This window comes from Gobio gobio (assembly GCF_949357685.1).
Source record: "Gobio gobio genome assembly, chromosome: 13".
NCBI lineage: Eukaryota > Metazoa > Chordata > Actinopteri > Cypriniformes > Gobionidae > Gobio > Gobio gobio.
Window position 1 is genome coordinate 7768304 of NC_137106.1, and position 21542 is coordinate 7789845.

Here is a 21542-nt window from a genome sequence, read left to right on the forward strand (position 1 = left end):
CCCCGATCTGTACGAGTTGGAGGCGTGTCAGTGAGAAACATGGCGGAATCAATGGATGCAACGCCTGTAGTTGAAGGGAAATTTTTGATGAAATTCTGTTTACTCATCCTAGAAGCTGGCATTTATCATGTGCTTGTTGTAATTACAATTAGCCTAATATATAACGATACAGTTTACAGTGGCTTCATAGATCAATTAAAAAAACGTAAAAGATTAAAACTCACCTGATGCGCATTCTTTGTTCTTCAATATCTATACACTCTAAAAAATGCTGGGTTAAAAATAACTCAAGTTGGGATGAAAATGGACTAACCCAGCAATTGGGTTGTTTTAACCCAGCGATTGGGTTAAATGTTTGTTTAAAACAAGCCAATTGCTGGATTAGTCCATTTTCAACCCAACTTGGGTTATTTTTAACACAGCATTTTTTAGAGTGTAAGCAGAGTTAACAAACCTGGCTGTATTTTCGTGAAAATCATTAAAAGAAGGTACACCGCCATCTTGCTCCGACCAAAGAGACTTGAACGCACATAATGTTGTAAACACGACTTCTCACATCGTGAATGCGAGGACTTGAACGCACCATATGATCAGGGATGGGGATGGATCTTGAGGGCCAGAGTTGCCCAGCCCTGGTCTATTCTGTCCCGTCACAGTTTCATAAACCCAGAAAAAGATATTCTCATCATAATAACATAATAACATCTCTGATGTTGTGTTTTGTGCCATATTGATCGAAATCAAATTACGGTCTTAAAGGAGTAGTTCACTTTAAGATCAAGGTCAAGGTCAATTTATTTATATAGCACATTTAAAAACACCTTGTGTATACCAAAGTGCTGTACATCTACACAAAAAAAAAACATTCAGCACATAAAACCATTCTAACCCAATAAAACACACAAAGATCCATTTCATTCAAAAGCCAAGGAATACAGATAAGTCTTCAGGCGGGATTTAAAAACAGGAAGTGATGGCGCAGAATGTTCTGAGGTATGCTACTCCATAGTCTAGGACCGGCTACAGAAAAAGCCTGATCCCCCTTAAATTTCAAGCGAGAGCGAGGTTTATGCCAGAAGATCTGAGAGAGCGGGAGGATTGCTGATGACTGAGAAGTTCTGACAAGTATGATGGGGCTTGGCCATTTAACGCTTTATACACCAAATAATAAAACCTTAAAATGGATCCTATGCTGCACCGGTAACCAGTGAAGGGATGCTAGGACTGGAGTGATGCTTTCTCTCCTCTTAGTACAATTAGCCCATGATTTACTCACCCTCAAGCCATCCTACACCGTAAAAAATGCTGGGTTAAAAACAACCCAAGTTGGGTTGAAAATGGACTAACGCAACAATTGGGTTGTTTTAACCCAGCTATTGGGTTGTTTTAAGCAAACATTTAACCTAACCGAACCATTCACTGGGTTAAAACAACCCAATTGCTGGGTTAGTCCATTTTCAACCCAACTTGGGTTGTTTTTAACACAGCATTTTTTAGAGTGTAGGTTTATATGATTTTCTGATGAACACAGCAGGAGTTATATTAATAAATATCCTGACGCTTCCAAGAAAAATGCGTAACTGATGCGACGGATGACGCACGACAAGTAGTGTAAGCGTTTTGAACTTCGAGAGGTGTTGCACTCTCTGCGAATACGGAAAGCGGTTTGCCGGAAGTTAGATATCTTACTTTATAACATGTTAAATATGGATTTTTTTCTTACAAAACCCCATTGATTTGCTTCAGAAGGCCTTTATTAACCCCCGGAGCCACGTGGAGTATTTTTATGATGGATTGATGCACTTTAATGAGCTTCAAACTCAATGGACCCCATTCACTGCCATTATAAAGCTTGGAAGAGCCAGGACATTTTTTGAATATAACTCTGATTCGTCTGAAAGAAGAATGTCATACACACCCAAGATGGCTTGAGGGCGAGTAAATCATGGGGTAATTTTCATTTTAAAGTGAACCAATCCTTTAAGGCCTGTTCACACCAAGGACAATAACTATAATGATAACAATAAGTTTTAGAAAGCATGCTTAATATAAAAGAATGGCAGAGTTCACACCACAACTATAATTATAATGGCACAGAGAAACAATATAGTTGGAATGACTTTTTTCCAGCTGATGGAGGATAAAAACATTGGCAGCCAATCAGAATCCATCCCGCTTTAAAGAAATTGAGCATTTATAGCGACAGACGACAAAACTGAGGCGTTCACATAACAGAATGATATTGTGAGTCGATGTGGACATTAGGGCTGTGCGATATTGAAAAAAATGCGATATGCGATACGATATTGCTTTAAGTGTGTAAAATCTATTTCTTTCCCCAACTGATATCTTTCACTTAAAGCATAACCGGCCGTGTTTACATGAATACTCATCAAGACAGCCATAACTGTGTGTGTATTTGACAGTTCAAGTGTGTCACAAGACACGGAAAAAAGAACGGCTTGTGCGCACGTTTCGGTGTGTGTGTGTGTCAGACAGCACGAGACTGCAAGGAGCTGTTTTTCGCAAGTTATTGCGTTTAATAACTCTTTTTAACGTCAAGCAAGTCCCATGAGTAACAGTCATGTGCTCAGTCTATTCTCTGCTTTATGCGTCAACCTAAAACGTACACTTTTCACAATGTTGAAGTAGCCTATTAAAATCATTCAGATATTGCATACCCTTGCGATATGCATATTGCGATATGTACATTTGCGATATTTCGATATATTGCGCAGCTCTAGTGGACATTAATAGTTATCTTTATAGTTATCGTTCTTGGAGTGAACAGGCCTTTAAGGATAATATTATTAATATTATATTATAATTGATTGGCTTCCGAAAAACACCAGTATGACTAGCCATTGACTTCCATAGTAGGAAAATACAATGGAAGTCAATGGTTACCATCAACTGTTTGGTTACCAATATTCTTCAAAAATCTATTTGTGTGTGTGTGTGTGTGTGTGTGTGTGTGTGTGTGTGTGTGTGTGTGTGTGTGTGTGTGTGTGTGTGTGTGTGTGTGTGTGTGTGTGTGTGTGTGTGTGTGTGTGTGTGTGTGTGTGTGTGTGCGTGCGTGTGTGTGTGTGTGTTCAACAAAAGAAAGAAACTCATACAGGTTTGGAACAGTTTGAAGGTGAGTAAATGACAGAATTTTCATTTTGGGGTGAACTGTCCCTTTAAGTCACACGTAAAAATAAAATTTTCTGCAGGTTTTATGAAGGTAAATGTCAGACTTTTTAAAGACCTTTTTAAGATCAAGCAAAGAAAATTGAAGGAATAAATTGAAGGGAACACAATACGTCAATATGTTCTCAATATGGTCTAGGGAGAAACAATGAGGCTTGTATTAGTAACAATTCAGAGTTTGGCAATACAACTTCCAATAGATCTTCCTCTATTATTTTTGAATTCATTTTATTCAAATTAATTAATTAAAAGAAGCAGTTTGAATCGCTCTGCTGCCAACCAATAGAATATGGAAATAACTTTTACTGTATATATTCTGATCACAATGAAATAAGTATGGAAGTACAGTATGTGTGGATGGATTGCTTCCGCAACCGAATAAAAAACATTAAACGTAATTGCGACTTTTTGTCTCACAATTCTAAGACTTGGCTATATTAAAAAAATTGTTATAAAGTCAGAATTGCGAGATATACTCACAATTCTACGAAATAATGTCAGTCTTTTTTTCCTCGGAACTGGATGTGTGTCTCACAATTGCGGGAAAAAAAGTCTGAATTGTAAGATTAAAAGACACAATTATATTTTACATTTTTTTATTCCATGGCGGAAACAAGCTTCCATAAAAAAAGTTATTTTTATCCTCAGTATTTTTGTCTTCCAATTTGTTTTGCAGTGCAAATGTCGAAAGATTCTTTCATTTTCCTGTAGAGAAGTCTTTTTTTTCTGTTTACGATTAAAACAAGAACAAATATCTACCAACGGGCTCAGAAAAAAACATATAATTGATAGATATTTGTTCTTATTTGTTCTTATTACTTCACTTTACATTACTCAAGTAAATGTATCGTGATTTGAAGATGTTTAGATATTTGTATTGGTAAACAGGAAGATTTTTTTTTTTTTTTGCAATGAATGCAACAATTAATGCCATGACTTTATGAATTTAAGATGTTCAGCTCTGATTTAAGACCTTTTAAAGCCTTCATTTGTATAAAAAGACATTTTTAAGACCTGCAGAAACCCTGAAAAACCTATGAATGTCATCGGTGATAACAACAGGATATCAAATGTGTATGAGCAAACAAATGATAGACATTTTCTCACATTGTTTCACAGAACAGGTTGTATTGTCCATGTTGACACTTATTAATGAGTGGATTTCCACAGTATAAAATAAATAAATATTGTTTAGACAAGAAACCTAAATAAAAAATCGTCATATTCAGCTTGAGTAATATCCATTATCTTATAACATATTATAAACACTTATGATATTTACTAATACCGTCGAGTAGCTGCACTGACACACAAAACAACAACACTGTCACAACACAAGTGGATGAATGAATCGAATAAGTCGTGTTTGTTGTGTAGTTTGATTTGATTTAGTTTGTTGTTCAGTTTGTTGTTCAGTTTGTTTTGGGGCTGCTAACAGACTGGCTAACATGCTAATCCTGCACTATAAACGAGTCTTTTAAGCCTAGCTATGCTTCTTTCTTTATCAAAGGAGTCGTTTCGATAAAAACAAATGTTCGTAAATAGCAAATGCCTTTTCAGTACCTTTTATATGTAATGTAGCACAGATTTTGAGTATGAATTCATTCCCCACTTCCGCTGTTGTTATTGAGGTTTGTTTATGGATGTTTATTGATGATGCCTGATAGTTTTACCACGGCGTTACTGAATGACTACGTTAATAAATCATGTATGTGTTGATTAGTATACTTTATTAGACATAGCTACATTTTCTGCATGATAACAATGCTTCGGCACGTTTGAAATAATCAAATCTTTAATTTTACAGACAGGAGAATACAGGGACAGCTCAAATGGGCTTCTGTCTCGTCACATGTGTTTCTGTGCTGTCAAGATAGACGTGAGTACAAAGTGCAGATTAGATATCGCTGTGTTCAGTGGACAAATAGGTAAAAATGTTAAATATTACTATGTACCAAATGATTGCAAATGCTTTTTAATATTTAAATGTGATTACAAAAAATTAGCAAGAAACACATTGAATTTCATTGTAAAAACATACTGCAATAATCTGTTGTGTTTACATCTTCAGAAATATTTTTGTTATACTATATAGATAGCCTATTAGACGGTGCACATTATTTTGCAGTCGAATTAAAGGCACAATATGTACGATTTTTTGGATTAAAGGTGCACTATGTAATTTTTTTTTTTAAATATCCAAAAACCCACTTGGCCAGTGTTATATATTTTGTTCAGTTGAGTACTTACAATATCCCAAATGTTCCAGACATAATCATATTTGTAAATCGTGAGAGATTGCTATTTTACTCAAGGAACTGGGACGTGTGAGGGAGTCGCCTGTCGATGGCGTCAGATCTGCGTTACTCTCGGTTTCCGGTTTTATTCTGCAGAAACGCATTACTCTCACTGCAGTGTGAACAAGTGTCATATCAGCCGCCGAGAGAACGCACAGAGTAACGCCATAACATCATTAACACACTCAGATGTGTGTAATATGATCAACAGAGCTGCGTTACCTCATACTCATGACCGGAAAAGAGGAAGTGGCGCCGCGACTGTGTCATAATAAAAGTCCCGCTGCTCTTCTCATTAACAATCGCTCCAGTGGTTCCTCAGCTCCACAACACTCGCTCCTGCTCTGCTTCAGACTACAGTAACGTTAATAATCACATCCATCAACATGATTTCTGATATCTCGATTCTTTCCCAGCGGCTGTGATGTGAAGACCACATGTCCCAAGATTCTGCGCTCAAACGTGGCGTCATCAAACTACGCCTTTGTTTTGAACAGGCGACCTCTAGCGGATGGAAAAGTTACATAGTGCAGCTTTAAAATATCCAAAAACCACTAGAACAATATTATATATTTTGTTGACTTGTGTACTTACATTATTCCAAATGTTTCCAAGAATGTTTAAATCATGTTTAAATCAAAGAAATAAGCTATTTTAATCAGAACACGGACCGTGTCCGTGTGTCACCTATCATTGACATCATACCCATGTTACCCTCGATTTCCAACACCAAACACCAAAGACTCTTTAATATATTATTGTTTTATTAGACAGGTGAGCAACTGTTTGGATACATTTATAGACAGAAAACTAATTAATTTCTCCATCATACAATATGTTTTAAAATGTGTGGCTTGCCATTTCGCAACATCAGCCATCCAGCATTTATTAATATGATATTCTAATATTGATCTAGCTTACTGCAGTGTACAACAAGTGTCTCATAGCAGCCGCGGAGTGAACGCACAGTGTTGTAACATTACTTTAAACACATTCAAATGTATCTGATATAATAAAACAGCGCTGCGTTACCTCACATATGCATGAGCAGAAGAAGCGGAAGCAGCAACTGTGGCATAATAAAAGCTCCACTGCTGTCGAGCCGTATGCATAGATTGTAAACAAATATGGACGTAGTGTCCGTGACGTCACCCGTAGGTTTCTAAAGAGCGTTTTTGGAGCCTAAAGTCGGCCGTTGCCATCTTGGCAGCGCGTCACTCACGGAAAACAGTAAATGGCAAAGAGGCGGGACGTGGGCGGAGCTGAAGTGACGTGATGACTAACAGACAGCAGGCAAACGACAATCCACCTGTCACTCAAAGTGGCCACGCCCTTAATTATGCAGAACTTTAATGCTTTATATAATGTAAACGAATGAGTTATACAAAAATTCACCCCCTCACAGTCGTCATGAAGGGCAAAATTAGCCGTATAGACCAAAACCACAATTTGTCCCAGACTGTAAACATGTGTTCTTCTGCTGTAAAGTTTGCCATTTTAACATGCGCTCAATGAGATTCTGCTCCTGTCTCTAGTGGCCAGTCGATGAAGTGCAGTTTAAGTCACTTCCGTATTGGCTTCAAGAGAAACTGCATCTTGGCTGCGGTTGTCTCTCATTAGCAATCGCTCCAGCGTCCTCGTTCCTCTCCAACGGCTTTCAGCCCCACCCTGCTTCAGACTACAGTAACGTTCATAATCGCATCCATGAACATGATTTCTGCTCGAGTCCCGTCCCGATTCTTTTCCACCGGCTGTGAGGTTAAGAAGACAAATCCCATGAATCCGCGCTCACTCTCGGACGTCATCAAGCTACGCCGTTGTTTTGAATAGGACCTCTAGCAGCGAAAAACTACATATTGTGCCTTTTAATAGACGAATTTAGTAGAGAACAATTAATAGAACAATAATTATTAGACACAGCCACTGCCCACAGCTAAACCATGCTAGATAAACAGTTTTGTAAAAAACAATGTCTCTGATTGTAAATAAGATACACTTCTGAACACAAAAGAAGAGATTTTGTAAACAAACAGTTGATGGACCTCATTGGCTACCATAGTATTTATGGAAGTCAATAGGGCCAATCAACTGTTTGGTTAACAATATTCTTCAAAATATCTTCTTGATGGTGAGTTTTGGGTCTGCAGGAACAGAACTGAGAACTAATGACTTATATTTTGTCAGATTGACAAATTATACATAACTTATTTTTTTGGTATCTGCACGTTATTTCCATGCTCCTCAGACAACCATGTAATAATACATCCATACCTAATAATAAATAATTCAATTCTTTCTTTCACATGTGACTCTCGTTTTATCATGCAGAGAGGCAAACAGCAAAAGCCATTAAGACTGATTTGAATCTAAGTATGCAGAAAATGCAGCCTGGACTTCAGTTCTTTTGAGAAAATGTAGGCTGTTCGCTAGCCAGCGGCAGGCTTTTACAGTCCCCTGAGGCCTGCTGGGAGATTTGAGCAGATTAACACTCGACTATTCACATACACGCAAGGGATTGAATTAATGAAGGATTTCCATGCTTGTTGTCAATCACATGATCCAGTCCTGAAATAATCATCCACATTGGAGTTGGCATGTTCAATGTGGAGCATAACTACCAATATTTAATCATTTCATTTTTGCTCTCCAATGATCTCATTAGAAATGTATGTAAACGATGTCAAATAATCTGATGTTGTAGTATTTGAATATCCAGTCTAAATGCTGCTGTTTTTATTATTATTGATGTTATCAGGTCATGCCTGCAGACGTGAGTGTTGTAGTGGTGGGATCTTGTATGACCGACTTAGTAAGGTAAGTCATCAAAGGATTTCAGTGTCGTAGTGAACCAGGCCCGGGGCATTGCTCTGTTCTGTTGAGTAAAGAAAGAAAAAAAAGCAGTGATTGCATCAAAATCTACAGTGACAATGAACAAGAGATCCATGAGTACATACTGTGTGTACACTCTAAAAAATGCTGGGATAAAAATAACCCAAGTTGGGTTGAAAATGGACTAACCCAGCAATTGGGTTGTTTTAACCCAGCGGTTGGGTTAAAAGTTTGCTTAAAACAACCCAATTGCTGGGTTAGTCCATTTTCAACCCAACTTGGGTTATTTTTAACCCAGCATTTTTTAGAGTGTACCTGACCCAACATCCACTCTCAAAAAACGATCAAAAACTGCACGTCTTTGTACCGTTTTCACCCCTAAAAGGTTTATAGTAGTACCTAAAGGTACATATTGCTACTCTAAGGTACTAATATGCACCTTTTAAGGGTATAAAATGTACAACGATGTCCTTTTAAGGGTTGTACCCCTAAAGGTACAGTTTTTGCACGTGTTTTTCAGAGAGGGTTCTAGAAGAGCATTTGTTGAATTATGATATTTTGCAACCATTTTCCAGATACATTTTAGCGAATTTATTTCAAATAATACGATCGTTTAACATTTGTTACATGAGGTTACTGGAAAAAAAATATGCCTTCATAAAATTTAAATAATGGTAAACTTTACTTTACCCTCTGGTGGTCTTCACGTGGCGGTTATTTCAATGAATTTAATGTACTATATTTTAGTTCGATAATGTTTTTTATGTATTATTTTGTATTTTTAGGGGATTTATGGTACTAAATTATATTTATGTAGTAGTAGTTATACTAAATTTATTCACTTTTTGAGCATAGACGTGGAAATTAAATTTCCAACTTTTATCTATAATCATAAATCTTGAATACTTTAGAGCACAGACTTAAGTTTGATCTCTTTTCAAAGACGACACTTGGCAGATTTTTGCTGGAGTGAAAACTGTTTTAAATGGGGTTTTGGTTTCCTTGCCACTGTTGCCTCTGGCTTGGCGTGCTCAGTTGGGGACACTACATTTTTCAACTAAACATCGAAATAAATCTAATTAATAAACTTAATAAACCATTTAAACTAAATTACTGATCTAATTATTGATCTAAAGCCCACACTGTCACTGTATGATAATTGAAATGATGACATCAGCATTTTTTCCAGAATGGCTATACAGCTGAATAAAATTATGTTGCATTATTTTCCTGTTTAACACTGTAAAGCTGCTTTGAAACAATCTACATTGTTAAAAGCGCTATATAAATAAAGTTGACTTGACTTGACTTGACTTAAAAAGTGAACTTATAACAGTTACAGAATTTTACGTTTATTGTTATGAAAAACACAAAAATTCTATTTTCAATTTTTATATAAAATATATATTTTCAAAAACACATTTTACTCTAAAACCGCAAGAAAAACAAAGCCATAAATCTAAACAAGTTGTGTTCCAAATTTGAGGTTGACATCTCAAAAAATGAGCTTACAGTAAGAATTTGTTTGGGTGCAGTACCAAAGATTTCCACTAGATGAAATTCATCTCTCATTCATTTCCAATGTGGCAATTTTTAAGTGTGACTATTCTGTTCAGAACCATTTAACCTTTTTGAAACATGTCCATGATTTTTTTGTGTGTTCACATAGCAAGTGCCAAATCCTTTATCAAGTTTCGTACCATTCCAATGAAGAAAAGAATTTAAAAAATGACCGAATAGCACCAGGGTTAAAGCCTTCATGCATAATGCATTATAAAAGCATTTGTAATGCACCTTATAATGCATTTTATGATCTCATGAATAATTTTAACTACTGTTATAATACATTATAATACTTATGTTACACCTTTAGAAAGTTAAAATACATGCCAAACAACCAATTTCAGATGTAACCAGGAATCTTCAAATATTATAATGCATTTTAACTTTGGTTACAATTATTTATGAAAATATATTAACCATTATAACACACATTATGAAAACTTTTACAATACATCATACATAAAGGTTTTAATGCACCGATATGAAAACTTTAGTCGATAACCGATAACCGATAATTCTTCGTATTTGAAAGCCGATATCCGATATATTGGCAGATACATTTTTTTCATATTCTTTTTGAGAGCCTGATTACAAACACAAAAGTCTCACCATTAAAAGCCACGTCCCAAGCACACAATTATAATGTTCTCATCATGATTTTATGTGGTCTATATGACACATGTTGACCTTTTATGAACTTATTCCAATCATATTTCAAGAAATTACAAAAAAATATTGTGAGCAGTTTGCATCTGAAGTGTCTCAGCTGAAGGAAATAATTCATTATTTATTGGCTTTAATACATCGGACAAATTTTCTTATCAGGCCGATAACGATAACATTAAAAATAAAAATATATCGGCCGATACTGATATGGTTACCAAAATAATTTTAAAGCTATAGAGGACACTCATTAATAACACCTTAATAAAAACACGTTTCTGATGCTATGAAAAATGTACTTTTATTTAGTAAATATAGTATGCAATCAGATCATTGATGCCAAACAACGTTCAAGTCATGCCTAACTTGAAATTTACATTTATTGCTTTGCTCATTGTATTGCAAAACAAATCTACCCTCTATTATTAACTTGAAGCTGAGTTCTCATATATCATCCTAAATGATGATTTCATGCTCATGTGACAAACTCTCACACTCATCATCGCTATGCTTGTGGAACATATTCCACTTGCAGAAGGCAGACTTTAAGATTTTTAAAATAACTCTGAAAGGAATTAGTCCTTCCAGCAGGAACTAAATAAGGTCCAACAAAGGCAGATTTGGGGAACTGCCTTCTGTTCTGCCAGCTCTGTCTATTATTAATATTTCCCCAGGGAACTGATTCACTGCTCACTGGTCAGATTTGCCGCCGGCAGTTTTTTTTTTTTTTTTTTTTCAGCGTCAAGTGTGTCCTAGTCATACTGTCTGCAGTATTTTCAGCACAGGTGCACATTTTGACTGGAACACGGCGTAAACTTTGCAGCTGTGCAAACTGGTAGCAAACTTTCACCTTGCATTTTTATGTTTACAGTGTGATTTATTCCTTTGATCAAAGCTGAATTTGAGCATCATTACTCCAGTCGTCAGTGTCACATGATCTTTCACATGAACTCATTCTAATATGACGATTTGGTGTTCAGGTAACATAAAAAACAAACAGTAAAAACCTATATTTAAAATACATTTATTTCATACTAAGTACAGTCTTGCTCAAAAGTTTACACACCCCTTGCAGAATAAGAGGAATCATACAAAATGCATGTTATTTTTTTATTTAGCACTGTCCTGAATAACATATTTTACATAAAAGAGGTTTACATATAGTCCACAAGACAAAACAATAGCTGAATTTCTGAAAAAAAAGTTTATGAACCATTGCATTAAGAGCCGGGGGTGAAAACTTATTGAATGTGAAGATCAAGGTAAATTGAACTTAATTTGTCTTCCGGGAAACATGCAAGTATCTTCTGTTGCTTCTGAAGGGCAGTATTAAATGAAAAAAATACATATATAAACAAATTTAGAAAAATTTGGGCATCTTCATCCTGCTCAAAAGTTTTCACCCCCAGCTCTTAATGTGTCCTGTTTCCTTCTGGAGCTTCAGTGAATGTTTCAACCTTTTTTGGTAGTTGTGTTTGAGTCCCTCATTCGTCCTCAGTGTGAAAAGATGGATCTCAAAATCATACAGTCCCTGCTGGAGAGGGTTCAAATGTGCAAAAGATGCTGGAAAACTGAAGAATGTGCAGGACCTGGAGGATTTTTCTGAAGAACATTAGGCAGTTTTACTGCTCAGGACAAACAAGAGACTCATGAACAACCATCACAAAACACACACACAGCCGTGGATCATCTAGGGAACGACACAGTATTGAGAATCAGTGGTTCATAAACCTCTGAAGGGGGTCATTTGAATAAATTCAGCTATTCTTTTTGTCTTGTGGACTATGTGTAAACATCTTTTATGTAAAATATCTTATTCAGGACAGTACTAAATAAAAATAAAAACATGCATTTTGTATTATCCCTCTTATTTTGTTAAAACGATTCACATTTTCACAGATTCTGCAAGGGGTGTGCAAACTTTTGAGCAAGACTACTACAAATACATTACCATATTTACTGACATATCGCTTGAGACTTACTGATGTAATTCAAGTGCACTTGCACAATGCACATTTCTTAAATGTATTGTAATATCACTATTAGTAAGGATTAAATTGTCTCTGTATAATATCAGTCTTTAAATGCAAGATATTTAAAGTATACGTGCAATAGTTCCACTTTAGCACAATCTTAAGTATCTCTTCAGCCCTATTTATGGATAGCTAAAGTACATTAAGTACAAAATGAGTTTAATTATACCAGTTTTCAAGTGCTGGGTATTTATATTAAGTACATACATATGTAAATGTATTTGTAGTATACGTAGCATAAAAAGTAAATGTATTTCAAATGCATTTTAGTACCGGGATATTTATTTGTCACTAGGGTTCACAGTTGTGCTGCATAATAGTTTGTCGAATCCATGATACATTTGTTTTTCGGATTCTTTGATGAATAGAAAGTTCAAATGACCATAATTTCATTGAAATAGTTTCTTGGTATCAAATGTTTTGATATAAAAGTAATGATTTCTTACGGACCCCAAACATCTTTTAAACAAAAGTCCAGTTGTTTATAAAACTCTGTGGTGTCATTCATATCCACAATTGGGGCAGGACAAGATATGCCAGATTTGAATCATTCAGGTTAGGTGTTTGTTTCTCAAAGAGCTATGTTATCCAGAGACAACTTTTTCCTTTCCATGCATAACTAAATCATATTCATTTCTTTCTCTGTCATACCCTAAGTGATCACAACAAACCCCTTATGGGGAAAAAAAAAGAAAAAGTTCCAGTTGCTCATATACAAATCCAGTCATCAATGTTGGCCTTTGAACAGAAGAGATTGCATCAATTAGGCAATAGTTCTGATGGGAAGTGTGTGTTTGTTTTTTTTGGGGTGGTGGCTGACACATTTCACCCATCAAAGTGCTATGCTTGGCTTTGAAGTGTAAAATCCAGTTTTCGATGTGGCTTGTGTTTGTGACAGTCGAACGGAATCAGACACTTTGAAGCGCGTCTCGTGCGGAACATTTGTGTGTTTGTGATGAAGCCAGACAGTGCCACCTGCTGATTACAGTTTGAACCCATTGGTTTGCCTTCACTGGAGCCGTCACATGCGATGGGATGTTAGTCAAGAGTGTGCATGTGGCGCACACACACACGCTCTGCATACTCTTGGCTGGGGTCTCATATATTCATGTAACAATTAACTTCAGGCGCTTTATCTTTGGGTCAACCTGTAATAGAGACATTACTGATAAAACTATGTTACTTTGATACATATCACAGCACTAAATGATGACCATATGGTATTTTAAAGAATAACATCCACCAAAAAAAGGTAGTACTATGGCGCTTTTTTATAGTGCTGCTGTAATCATAGTTTACTTTACAGTACATGTACTGACTGTGTACTTACCTAAGAAAGTACTGATTATATAAAGTAACTACATGGGTTAAAGTTAGTAGTATAACCCAGTTATTGTAATTGCTATAGTATGTAGTATGTAAATCTGGAACAGGACTGTAGATAAAGTGCTATCCATAATTTAGAATTTCTGTTTCTCCTTCGCTCTCATATCTATATATTTTTGCAAGTATAAAGTATATAGGGTAACACTTTAATATGGAGAACACAATCACTATTAACTACGACTTTTGCCTCAATAAATTCCTAATTTACTGCTTATTAATAGTTATTAAGCCAATTTTTGTAGCATTTAAGTTTAGGTATTGGTTAGGATTAAGGTTGTAGAATAAGGCATTAATATGTGCTTTATAAGTGCTAATAAACAGTCAATATCAGTAATATGCATGCTGATAACCAACTAGTTAATAGTGAAAATTGAACCCTTAAATAAAGTGTTACCATTTTAACTAATAGATATCACCATACCATCACAGTACATTAATACAAGTTTCCTGAAATGTTGCTTAAATATGCAAATTAGGCATTTACTAATGAAATTAATTTGCATAAATGTCCAGCACAGATATCTTATCTTATACTTAAAGTCATTTACAGAAAGTATTTTTTAGATATCTTTTTTTTTATAATAAATCAGGGGGGAAATGTATCACGTTTAGGAATAAAACGTTAAATATGTATTGTGAATGATATATTAACAAAACCCCACTGTCAAAAATATTAGACATGAATAAAACTAGAATGTTTTCTGCATTTAAGTGCTACTGAAGTGGAGATTTCTGCCTCAGAGCGTGAGAAAATACTCATTTTGAGAAAACAGTACTGTAATAGAAATTTATATAGACACAAATTGATCAAATCTGATCAAATAAACACTTAAATGTGCATTTTGGATGTCTTATTTTCACTAGTCTGAAAGAAGGCAAGTTAAAGCCCAAAACTTTATTGACCAATGCCTAAAAACCAAAATGTCTTTTGTTCATTGTGGTACTTAATAATCACAATATTCATATAACATGATATTCCAAAGCTATTTCCTTACTAAGTAATGTTAACAAGTCATTGGACAACATTACTTAACGTATAAAGAATCAAAATGCATGTGCCATGGATAAATAAAATCAAATAGCCTCCGCATGTACAATAATGAAATGTTTTAATTAAACCATATTGTAGATGAAAATGCAACAAAAAGAATAGAAGTGCTAGTTATTATTAATAATGAATCAATGAATTGTTAAAAGCAAATAATTGTTGCTTTATTGCCCCATAGACCACAGTGTACAATAGCACATACTGTTACTCATGCAGGCTGCTTTAGGTCCTGCCTTTATAAAGTGGTAAACATCTGCTTGAACCACAGCCTACGTCACAGAACACCTGTTGAGTTTCCTCTTGGCACAGGAAAGTCACAGCATTTGTATCAGAACTGTGTTTGTGGGAGAATGACTATTACTCATAAAACAATAGAGAAAGTGTGTGAGCGAGGAGTTGAGGTGAGGCCTGTCTGTCTGTATCCTGCGACACAGACAATGACTCAATCAGACAAGCATAGAAGTTGTAAAATAGAGCATCCACACTAAAGACTTGAGATATAGAAAGACGGCGCGGTCATGTTACAATGAATGGGCTGAAAGTGCAACGCGCAATATGGAGGAATAAGTCCCGCCTTCTAAATAAAAGAGCCAATCGGCAATTGGTTCCTAAATGTTTTTTTTGTTTTTGTTTTTTGGTCATGATTTTAGTTTAAAAACATAATTTATGACACCGTTGTTGTCAGATTTCATTGTTGATTTCAAATATGAAATTTATTCGTAAGCTTGGTGAACAGCTGTGGAGAATTTGATGTTTCCCCATTCAAAGAGATTAGATTCCTACCAGATTCTCAGCCGCTCCCTCTGTTCGCTGATTGGACCGGTTAAAATTTGGCCGGAGAAAACCAGAGAATATACCGCAATCCCAGACGGAGCACTGAAGGAAAATGAAAATTGAGCGAAAGTACATAGGTGGGCGGAGCCAGGCTATCAAAGAGATACACTGAAAAAACAAGAAGTAAAATTGACTTAATTTTACTACATATTTGCACACAGATTTTTTAAACGTAAATTTCGCATATGGTAATTAACACATGGTTTACTTAACACTAAGGTACTTTGCCAGTTAAAGGTGTCATGAACTGGCTTGTATACTTGTAAAAAATGTATACTGTTGTCTGAGGTCAACTTTGACGTTTGCGTGGTTTTTACATTCAAAAACATCCTAATGAATAAGTAATAGGCTATTTTCTGCCTTGGTTTTGAGGCTCTCTGAAAAACACTCGGTTTTGATGGGCGTGCTGCACTGAAGACATGGAAGTAAACGCCCACGGCTAGGATTGGAAAAGATTTGCATATTTAATGAGCTTCTGCTCCCCTGTCAGTGACAGCGTATGGCAAACGGCAACCGGAATGAATCACCCAGCCCATAGTCAAAGCTCGCAAAATGTCTTTATCAAACAAACTTTATAATTTCGCTCGATCATCAGTGAATATAACCGCGAACCGTACACAAAATGCGCGAGCCCGTCTGAAAAACACGTAGCCCCGGGACATTGGGCTTTGCAAGCTGGCGTTACAAGTCCGAGTCTGATCACGAATGAACCAAAAATATAAAAATGAAAAAAATAGGATTTTTTTTTTTTTTAAATCCTCCTTTGCTTGGATGAGCCTTTTGAGTTTGAGTAATCAATCATGTCCATTTTCAATGAAATAGCGATTCTCATCCGTTTCTGTCTATCTCCCCTGCAAGCTTAGACTCTTCCACTTTTGATAAGCCCGCCCTCGTCTCTCTGCTTCAATCACAAGCTTTCTGATGTCTCATTATATACAGGAAGCGCATTACTGGCTCCGCGAGCTGTCAATCATTGCACCCATGGTTTTAGTTGGATAAAGGCAATCAATGCCTAGCCAATGCCTTGCCAGCAAAGTTTTGATGGATGGACGTGGTAACCAATCAAAAGGCGTCATCTTGCGCAATTTTATGTAAACAGAAGCTGCTAGTTCTTACGTCTTCATTTACATTCACAAACTGGCACGCGCTTCTCAGTTTTACGCACACACCGGAGTGGAGCGCGCAGACTCTATGACAGATTGTTTTTATCAACTAAATTAGTTTTTTACATTTTGTAACTTCTGTAAATAGTTGCTTTAGTTTTTCAGTAACTGTATATACATTATAATTAGCAGTTCATTGCAGATTTATTAGAATGAAAAACTACTCTTTACAATTACAAATGTTCTGAAATAAATGGCCTTTTTGAAAGGACGCCTAGACTTTTCTTGACATAAAAGCTTACAGAAGCTACATTTTTTAGAGTATCATCCTCAAATTTGAATTAAAACATGATCAGACATTCAGTTTTATATTTAGGTTATTTTCAGGCCCTTAAAATTAAAGTCGCGTAATTTTTTCCCAATGTGAATTTCAATTAAAAAAAAAAGTCACTTGCATGTATATTTGACCTTGTTTTTGTTCCTGTACTACTTTGAGTTATTATGACTCTTGGGTAACAACATTTCAAGTGTCTAGTTTAAAATAAGACCAGATTTACTTATACATATCCATAATACACAATAATGGTAACATTTTTTAGTATGAATGTGTCATTTTGAGTAGAAAATTAACTCCAGATGTCACAAAACAGCAAGTTTTACTTTACAAAACTAAACCTAACAACAAAAGCAATGATGAAACCGTGTAAATACAGCTGGAAAATGTGAAAAATGCAACCTTATTAATTATTCATGTCCCAGTGCATGATGGGAACACCAGTATCAGAAAGTTGGTTTTACTTAATTTTATATAACGTTGATATTTACACTTCAATTTTAAGCTTAAATTGAGCACTAATATAGAATTGTTGTCTGAACTTACTTATTCGGGTAGAAATTACATTTTGTTTCTGTAGTATTTACAACAGAATTATTTGTATCAGGAGCTGCACTTGCACGACTGAAATAGCTCGAGAGGCATTTCAAAGATGGCCGCAGAGTGAAATGACTTGCCTTATATGGACTCTGATCCACATTCCTATTGGTTGTACAGTTGAATTTATGCAAATATAAATTTCAATGCAATTCATTACAGCATTGTTTGTGGTAAAAGAGTAGCAATAGTAGTGTTTTACTGAACCTCATTTTCTTTCTCATTTCCAAAGTTTCTGACGAGCAATTCATTTATTTACTATACATGTATAATTTACTTTCATTATTTATCATTTATATTCAATAAAATCTTGTGCAAAATTCAGTTAAGATTTGAAAATGTGGGGGAAATTTGCCTTTAAGCATAATCTTTATTTTTTAGCATTTTGTTCTTTATCAACATAATTTACCACAGTTCATCAAAAACATCATAAACAACAACTTCACTTACCGCTCACTTTACTGAAATCTTGGCAGGATCTTTGTTCATCCGCACTGACTTCCTGTAATATTCCCTCTCTTAACCACACCATCAACACACATGTGAAAAACAACTTTATCGGCTCATTCTGCCGTCACATAAACATGGGCTCCCGGAGACTTGGACTGGGGCCAGACCGTAACTAGATGTCTGGGATTGAATTTTTCTTCTGTTGTTCAATAGAATGAGTAATAGCTGCTAGTTCTGCTCGGGTGAAAGGCTGATGGACCCCGCTCTGAAATGTCAGGCACTAAGCAGCGCAGCAATTAGCTTTTTAGGGAGTTCGGGGCACCTGCCTTAGATTTAGAAGGGCTCAGGATGTCATGTCATATTATTTTCATTTACAGCTCACAAGCATGTTTCCAGTAAAGGTCCCTTTCATTCAAACAATATGGAGTTTTTAGAACTGACTGAATGGACCATCTGTCATTCCTCTGAAAACAAAGTGTATAGCGATACAATGAACACTCACGATGTATTAATTCAACAATTGCTTTAAAATTAAGACAACTGAACGGGTGTATCCAAATTAGGGATAATCTACTTAAAATTTCTATTAATTTAATTAATTCCTTTCATTTGTATGTAGTACTTTTGGGTGGAGAGGGATGGCTTTCTTTTCAACAGTTATAATTGGACCCCATTGACTTTCATTATACGGACAAAAACACTAAGTATTAAACACCTGGTATTAAAAAGCGTTTTGATCGGATCACAAGTGGGCAACGCTAAATACAGGTGTAAACGGGTCTAAAACGTTTTGAGCTTTTCCACTTTCATTCGACCGGATTGCTTTCGTAGTTTAAACGCTCATGTGGTCAAATGCATTCGAACAGCCACTAAAGACCATCTACTCTCCGTCTACTGACCTAATGAGTAAACATTATTGGATGTGTGCTAGCCAGACGGGATTTAAACTTTTTCGGCTGGAGGCCCAAGTTTAGTTTAAAGGGGTCATTAATTGAGAAATCGACTTTCCCTTGAGCTTTTGATATAAAAAAAGGTCATGGTAATAAGTTTCAGAGCTGAAAACTTCCTTATTAGTCAAAGAAAAGCTTTTATAGACACCAGGCCCAGCAAACGATCGATCTCAGAATATTTACATTTATGCATTTGGCAGACGCTTTTATCCAAAGCGACTTACAGTGCCCTTAATACAATATGCCCGGCTATGACGTCAGAGTGTAGTGAAGCACCGCCTCAACAGAAGAAGAAAAACGCCTGATTCTGTAGCTCCGTCCACCGACGCCACAATGGAGCTAAACCGAATAGATTTTCTAAACATACCGCATAAGCTTCATTCGGAATCCAATATTATGAATGCATGGATGAACTTTATTTTTAATGAATATCCAGCTCACGTGGGGAAGACATTGCGCGTCTGTTCCTTCATTTCACCACGGATTCGTTTGTAAACAAGAGACTGGATTTGCAAACTAGATGAGATTACATGAATGAATGAAGCAACACACTAATGTGAGTAAAACATGTTTTTAATATGTGATAGTATTGCATTGTTACAGATCGTATTGATTATGTGTACGTGTCTAACTGAACATTAGCATGCTGTCAAAGGCTGGAGAATCCTTTATATGTGGTTTTGTTGGTTCATTGCGATTCGGGATCAGACTCGGACATATATGGGCCAGGGCTCGCAAAGACCAACGTCCCGGGGCTATGTGTTTATCAGATGGGCTACCACATTTACATTTAGTCATTTAGCAGACGCTTTTATCCAAAGCGACTTACAAATGAGGGCAATAGAAGCAGCTAGAGCAGTCCAAGGGCAACAATATCAACAATATGCAAGTGCTGTAACAAGTCTCAGTTAATCTAGCACAGAACAGAATTTATTTATTTTTCATTTATTTTTTTATAAATAATTTAGACAGACAAACAATGAATAGGATGATAAGTGCTATTCTTGATTGGTCAGGTGTTGCTGGAAAAGATGTGTCTTTAGACGTTTTTTGAAAATGGCTACAGACTCGGCCGCACGAATTGAGATAGGCAGGTCTTTCCACCAGGTGGGAACGGTCCAGGAAAAGGTCCGTGAGTGATTTCATGCCTCTCTGGTATGGCACCACAAGGCGTCGTTCACTGGCAGAACGCAAGTTCCTGGAGGGTGTGTAAGTCTGAAAGAGCGAGTATAGGTATATTGTGCAGAGCCAGTGGATGTTTTGAAGGCAACTGATGAGGAGAGGCGTGACGTGTGCTCTCTTCGGCTCACTAAAGACCAACCTCGCCGCTGCATTCTGGATCAGCTACCAAAACGTAAGCCCGGCCTGCCGACGGCTATCTTAAATAGTGAAATAACATTCCTTTCTTAATGTGCGTTGTTCACCTTCTTGACTTGATATTTGAAGGAAAAATACAGTCACAGAAGTTTTGATCATGCAGTCTGCAAAGTACTTGGTGTGTGTGTGTGTGTGTGTGTGTGTGTGTGTGTGTGTGTGTGTGTGTGTGTGTGTGTGTGTGTGTGTGTGTGTGTGTGTGTGTGTGTGTGTGTGTGTGTGTGTGTGTGTGTGTGTGTGTGTGTGTGTGTGTGTGTGTGTGTGTGTGTGTGTGTGTGTGTGTGTGTGTGTGTGTGTGTGTGTGATGCACGGTTCACGCTTATATCCACCAATTGGGCGAGCCAAGTAATACAAAAATAACATTCCAATCAATCGTGGGTGGATGAGAGATGAATCATTGTGTTTGTTTGATAAAGACATTATGCGAGCCCTGTGGTACGAATCATTTCGGTTGCCATTTCTCCACAGGCTTTCAAAACAATTCCTCGTGTACTCACGGGGGAGCCGAAGCTCATTAAATATGCAAAACTGTTATCCAATCCTAGCCGTGGGCGTTTACTTCCAAGTCTTCAGTGCGGCACGCCCATCAAAACCGAGTGTTTCTTGAGAGAGCCTCAAAAAAAAACCACGCGAACGTCATAAGTTGACCTCCGACAAAAAATGTTAAAAAGCCTGTTCATGACTCCTTTAAAGACGAAAACGTACCAAGCACAATGTTCTCTCACCATTCCATGATTTCTAACACACACTCACAGTGTTCAGCTGGTCTTGTGTCTGTCAGAGCAGAAATGAAAGCTGATGCTCTCCGTATGTTATTCCATCGTCTCCGATCATGTAAATTGCGTGATCTTATTTTGTCCATTAGATTGAAAGATCTGAAAAAGCCCATACA

General features: G+C 36.4%; 2 protein-coding genes across 3 annotated transcripts in view; one reads left to right on the forward strand and one right to left on the reverse strand.

Annotated features, from left to right (window-relative positions):
• The window catches only part of babam2 (BRISC and BRCA1 A complex member 2), a 166581-nt gene extending 161730 nt beyond the window's left edge, over window positions 1-4851 (reverse strand). Inside the window, exon 1 of the mRNA XM_079832471.1 lies at window positions 4753-4851. The gene's annotated coding sequence lies outside the window, so the exon portion shown is untranslated. The remainder of the gene's footprint in view (window positions 1-4752) is intronic.
• Window positions 4852-5031: 180 nt separating this feature from the next.
• Window positions 5032-21542, forward strand: part of rbks (ribokinase) — a 49983-nt gene continuing 33472 nt past the window's right edge. The window contains exons 1-2 of one of the 2 annotated variants that reach the window (XM_079832478.1): window positions 5032-5117; window positions 8242-8300. In XM_079832478.1, coding sequence (XP_079688604.1) covers window positions 8245-8300 — 56 coding nt within the window. In that variant the 5' untranslated portion in view covers window positions 5032-5117; window positions 8242-8244. The remainder of the gene's footprint in view (window positions 5118-8241; window positions 8301-21542) is intronic. The other variant, XM_079832477.1, reaches the window with a different exon arrangement.